This window comes from Pelecanus crispus, chromosome 3, assembly GCF_030463565.1.
Source record: "Pelecanus crispus isolate bPelCri1 chromosome 3, bPelCri1.pri, whole genome shotgun sequence".
NCBI classification, from domain to species: domain Eukaryota; kingdom Metazoa; phylum Chordata; class Aves; order Pelecaniformes; family Pelecanidae; genus Pelecanus; species Pelecanus crispus.
The window spans coordinates 127,258,668-127,263,188 of record NC_134645.1 but is presented as its reverse complement, the minus strand read 5'-3'; the positions used below and the strand labels follow the sequence as shown (position 1 = coordinate 127,263,188).

At 41.2% G+C, this 4,521-nt stretch overlaps 1 protein-coding gene across 1 annotated transcript; it reads right to left on the bottom strand.

The window, feature by feature from the left end:
* Positions 1 to 900: 900 nt before the first annotated feature.
* On the bottom strand, positions 901 to 3,153 carry GLYATL3 (glycine-N-acyltransferase like 3). Its single transcript, XM_009481718.1, is given in 4 exon segments — positions 901 to 1,153; positions 1,155 to 1,333; positions 2,536 to 2,643; positions 3,076 to 3,153. Coding segments are annotated over 4 exon segments (618 nt in total).
* Positions 3,154 to 4,521: the final 1,368 nt, after the last annotated feature.

The window sequence follows — 4,521 nt, the reverse complement described above, 5'->3', positions numbered from 1 at the left end:
TGGGCAAAAGCCTTATCAGCTTTGGCATATACAAGACTTTCATGTGTCTTCCCATGGCCTTCAGTGATAGCATCCTCATTGTTGCTCCCAATACACATCTATCCTTGGACACTCTTGACTAAGAGACAGTGTAGGTATCTCACAGCTTCCGTCTGCCAAATTTAAGTGAGTTTTAGACTGGTGTGAAAATAGTGAGACTTACTTCCAGTCCCAGAAGGAGCATTTGCAAAGCATTTGGAGTTATTTACTGATAAAATTGATGGAAATGACTTCTATCAAGCCCTCCTGACTTATGATAAAACACCTATGTGTTGAAGTTAAAATCTGCAAGACTTTTTATCCAGCCTTTGCATGTTTAGCTCTACCATGTGTAGATGATAGACACACAGATTTGTCTTGATCATAAAGGAGACACACAGTAGAAAAGAAACACATTTGTTTCTGTATTAGACATTAAAAGGCTTCTTTATAAAGTTTTTCTTTAATTCAGATTGCTCCTTACAGGTTTCTCTGCTTCTTAATTTCACATGCTAATCTCTTTTAGGCCATTTTAGGGAAAGGAGAGGCTTGAGGACTTATACCAAGACAGACAGATGGGGCTAGAGATGTCCAAGGATTCTGCTTTAGATATCCCAGAAAATGGTTATATAGAAAGAATAATTCTTCGGTCAGAAGCAGTACAATTACAGTTGAATTACAACGAAACTATTAAACTCACAACCATTCCTAAGTCTTTTGGATTTGCCATGAGCACTTTTCCCTAGGCAGAGAAGTCATGAGCAGTTAATATCTTCAATTTTAGGCTTACACAGGAAACTCTTGTATGATTTCTGATCTCGCCTAAGTGCTCCTGCACTGCACAAAAGTTGACCTGAATGTGTAGACATCTGTGAGGTTTGGCTATAAGTGAGATTTGTCTAAAAAATGAAAAGGTGTATGCATCACTCTGAAAAATGAGAAGAGAGGAAACTGGGCGTTCATGTTTTTTAGCAATGTTACTGATGGTATATTCGTCTCCAGGACATTACCTTGTGCTGGAAAGCAACAGCTATGTAATTTCTTAGATAAAGTGGTAGCCACAAGCCTGCTATAACCCTTCCTCCAGTGCTCTGGAAGGGTATAACCATGAATTGTGGTGGCAAACTGGTCTGTTGCTCCAGGAAAGGGGATACCCATTGTCATCCAAGACACAGACACTGGGGAAGCAGCAAATGAGGTTAGCAATTCCCCAGCTGATGGCATTTGTGTGTTCCAGTAGCTCATGGTAAGCCTGTAGCTCCTTGTAGAAAACTGCACAAGCATTAGTATAATGGTCAAGGTCATCCATCTCATCCTGGGAAGAAAAAATACGGAAGAATTAAAAATTCTACCCTTCCACACACACATCTTTCACATGGGAATCTAAACTCCCTGCAAGCCAACCCCAGAGATCTAAAAAAATGTTTCGAGCTTCAGAGAGGCTTCCTTTAGGACATTTTCAGTAGTAACTCTCAAGCAGGACAATAGATATATTTTTTGCCCTCTACAGTGTCATATTAGCAGAAAGCAGCAATGGTAGTAAGCCATCATGTACCCGTGGCACAGTAACCCAAACATGGTGGCAGTTTCTTGAAACTCTTGCCTAATTCATCGTTCAAAGCTCACCTCTACTACTGTTTGTCCCCTGTGTTATTTGGTTGCCAAGGTCAATGTGTTTAGACTGCATCTCCTCTGGTAAACAAAAAAACCAGTTTGTTCGACACTTGTTCTCTGCCCCTGAGCTGAAATAGGACAGCCTGGCCTTGTCGATACTGTTAAACTCTCTTAGTCTCCAAATCAGGTTGTAAACATCCAAACTGCCAACTGGGGATTGTCCACGTCCTATGCTGACTCCTGCACAGCTAGCCTAGGATTGATGGTTGTCCCAGAGACCACGCCAAGGACTTAATTGTACCCCATATAAGCCTGCACCGACAAAGGCTTGCCTCCTAGTCTGGAGTTGCGGAAGCACCCACAGATTCATGCAATTCAGAGATTGCTTTATCTCAGTGGACAGAAGGGGTTAAGGCAATGCACCCTCCCAGCTTCTCTTTAGCATTGCCTGTTATGGAACAAAAGACTGCAGAAGGACCCTTCTTTCACCTTGTAGCTGCATCTACCCCATCACAAGCTCACCAAGGCTCTTTGTCTGTCCATACAAAGGCTAGAAAGACCAAAGAATCCTTGGAAAGTTTGGTCAAATGGTGTGAGTGCAGGTAAAAATGTGTCTCTGCATAAGCTATGCAAGTTAATCTTCAGTCGGTGCAATCAGGATAATTACAATGAGAATGTGCACTTCATAAATAAGTTTGGTTTGCAGAATGTTTCAGGAAAGAGCAGCACTCCCTATAGTGGGCTTTGTGCTGGCACCCACTGAGATGTCCGATTCTACTTTACACCTCCCCCTGTTACGCACTTCCCAGATAAAGCTAGCCCCATCTGCAAAGCTCTCAGAAAGCTGAGAGGACGGCCCCAGTCACCTCTCAGAAACAAAGATAAAAAACCACATCAATCTACCTCCCTCTGCAGCTTGGTGATAACAACTTTGAAGTCTGGCCATGAGTCCACCACCACCTCCTTCCTGAAGGGGTTCCTTTGGTTGATGTTCATCGCAGCTCCGTAAACCTGCAGGATGATGACCCAAAAGAAGACAGACAGTTTGAGACATACTAATGTGGCACCTGTGTTATAAACCAGCGACTGAACCAGCGACACGGAGCTGAAAGCATATATTTAGATTTTCATACACACAGACACATCACATAGGTTGATACCTACACACTCATCAGTAAGGCATATTACCATGAAGATAAACCATTGTCTAATTATGTCAACCCTAATACTTTGGAGAGGAGGTGGACCAACTTGCTTCTTTCTTTTCTTAAGCATGTGGATTTCAGTTAATAGGCACGGCCAGATACAGTCATCTAAACAGCAAATATCAGTCAGTCCGTCCAGAAGAAACACAACCCTCTCCCCGCAGCTTTGATTCCCCAACAAACACCCTGATTCACTGATGGAAATACCACAGAAAATGACAGGTCTGTGCTATGTTACCTTGAGGGACTTGGGGAAACTCCATCTTAGCATTTTCTCCAGCATATGCAGCTTCATGGAGCAGCTGAGCACCAGCATCTTCCTTACTGGGAAGACACTCAAGGTATAAAGAGTCACTCAGAAAAGCAATAATGCAGAGGAACTGAGTGGCATAATTGCTAATTTCATAAAATACAATAGCTCCCACAAATGCCCTGTTTCAGCATTTTCCTATGGAAAGTGTTTTGGGAATTTTTTTTTTTTTTTTAATAAATGGATGTGAGGAGAACAGCAAGATGAGATGGTGTTTGGCAGTCAGAAAGGGCTTAATTCCAGGTCTTAATTTGTCATTCTACACCAGGTTTCTTGTGCTACATCAGCCAGGTCACTTACAGATAGATTCAAAAAGAGGGCTTTCTCATGTCTGCCCCAAAAATCATGTTAGTTTTTGCTGGTAAAAACTGTAAAAATAAATTCTTACAACTGATTTCTTTAAGCCTAGATACAACTGACCTCCCTTACTGGTTATTAACAAGTAATTTCTACAATGTTAATTCGGCCTTTAACTTTTTAGGCTATGATCTGGGACAGTTCATCCTCCAGGGTAACTTCTTCAGCAGAGGAGCTACTGCAAGAATGACAGCCACAAATCTTATTTGCGAAACAGCTGCCTTGCCTTAGTAATTTTTTTTTTTCCTTTCCACTTTTGCTGTAAATCCAAACTAGCCCATCCAAAACAACAGTTATGACCTGTCAAAAAAAAAAAAAAAATCCAGCAAAAAAAACCCCAAAACCCATCCCAAAAACCCCCAAGAAGCAACAAAAACGTATCTTCACTTAGAAAGTCCAAGGAAAGAATTCAAATCCTAAGGTTTCTCAAAGGTACCGCATCCTTCATCCTCTCTTTTACCTCTTAAATGTGCACCAATTAATCTTAAAAGCATTGCCCTTTGCTGCAGTTCATTACAAATCTTAACATACCTTATAAATTATTGCAGCCATCAAGTACCCACCTTACTACTAACGAACATCTTGTAAGCAGCCACCTCTCAGGATCACGGATAGAGCAATAAAACCTGTAGCAGGGGCTTAGGTGCTCATCCATCCTCAGCTCTCCTGTTTGCTTATGACACTATATACCTCCTACAAAGGTACTCATCCAACAGCCAGATCACAAGTAAGACAACAACAAGGTGTTACTCAATCCAATTTTCCTATGTTTTTAAAAGAAATAAAAAGCACCAACATACTACAAATATTGAAGGGTCTTAGCACTGATGACTTATCTTGTCAGCACTATATATTAACCTTATAGTTGATCTTCTACTGCAAGTTACTCAAGGAGTCTTTCCAAGATCACTGCTATGACTGATCTGTTATCCATTGAAAAAGGCTTCTATTCACTTATTCTTCATACAATGCGCCAATCTGGCCATTTTCTTACTTCGTTTAATTCTACAGATTGCA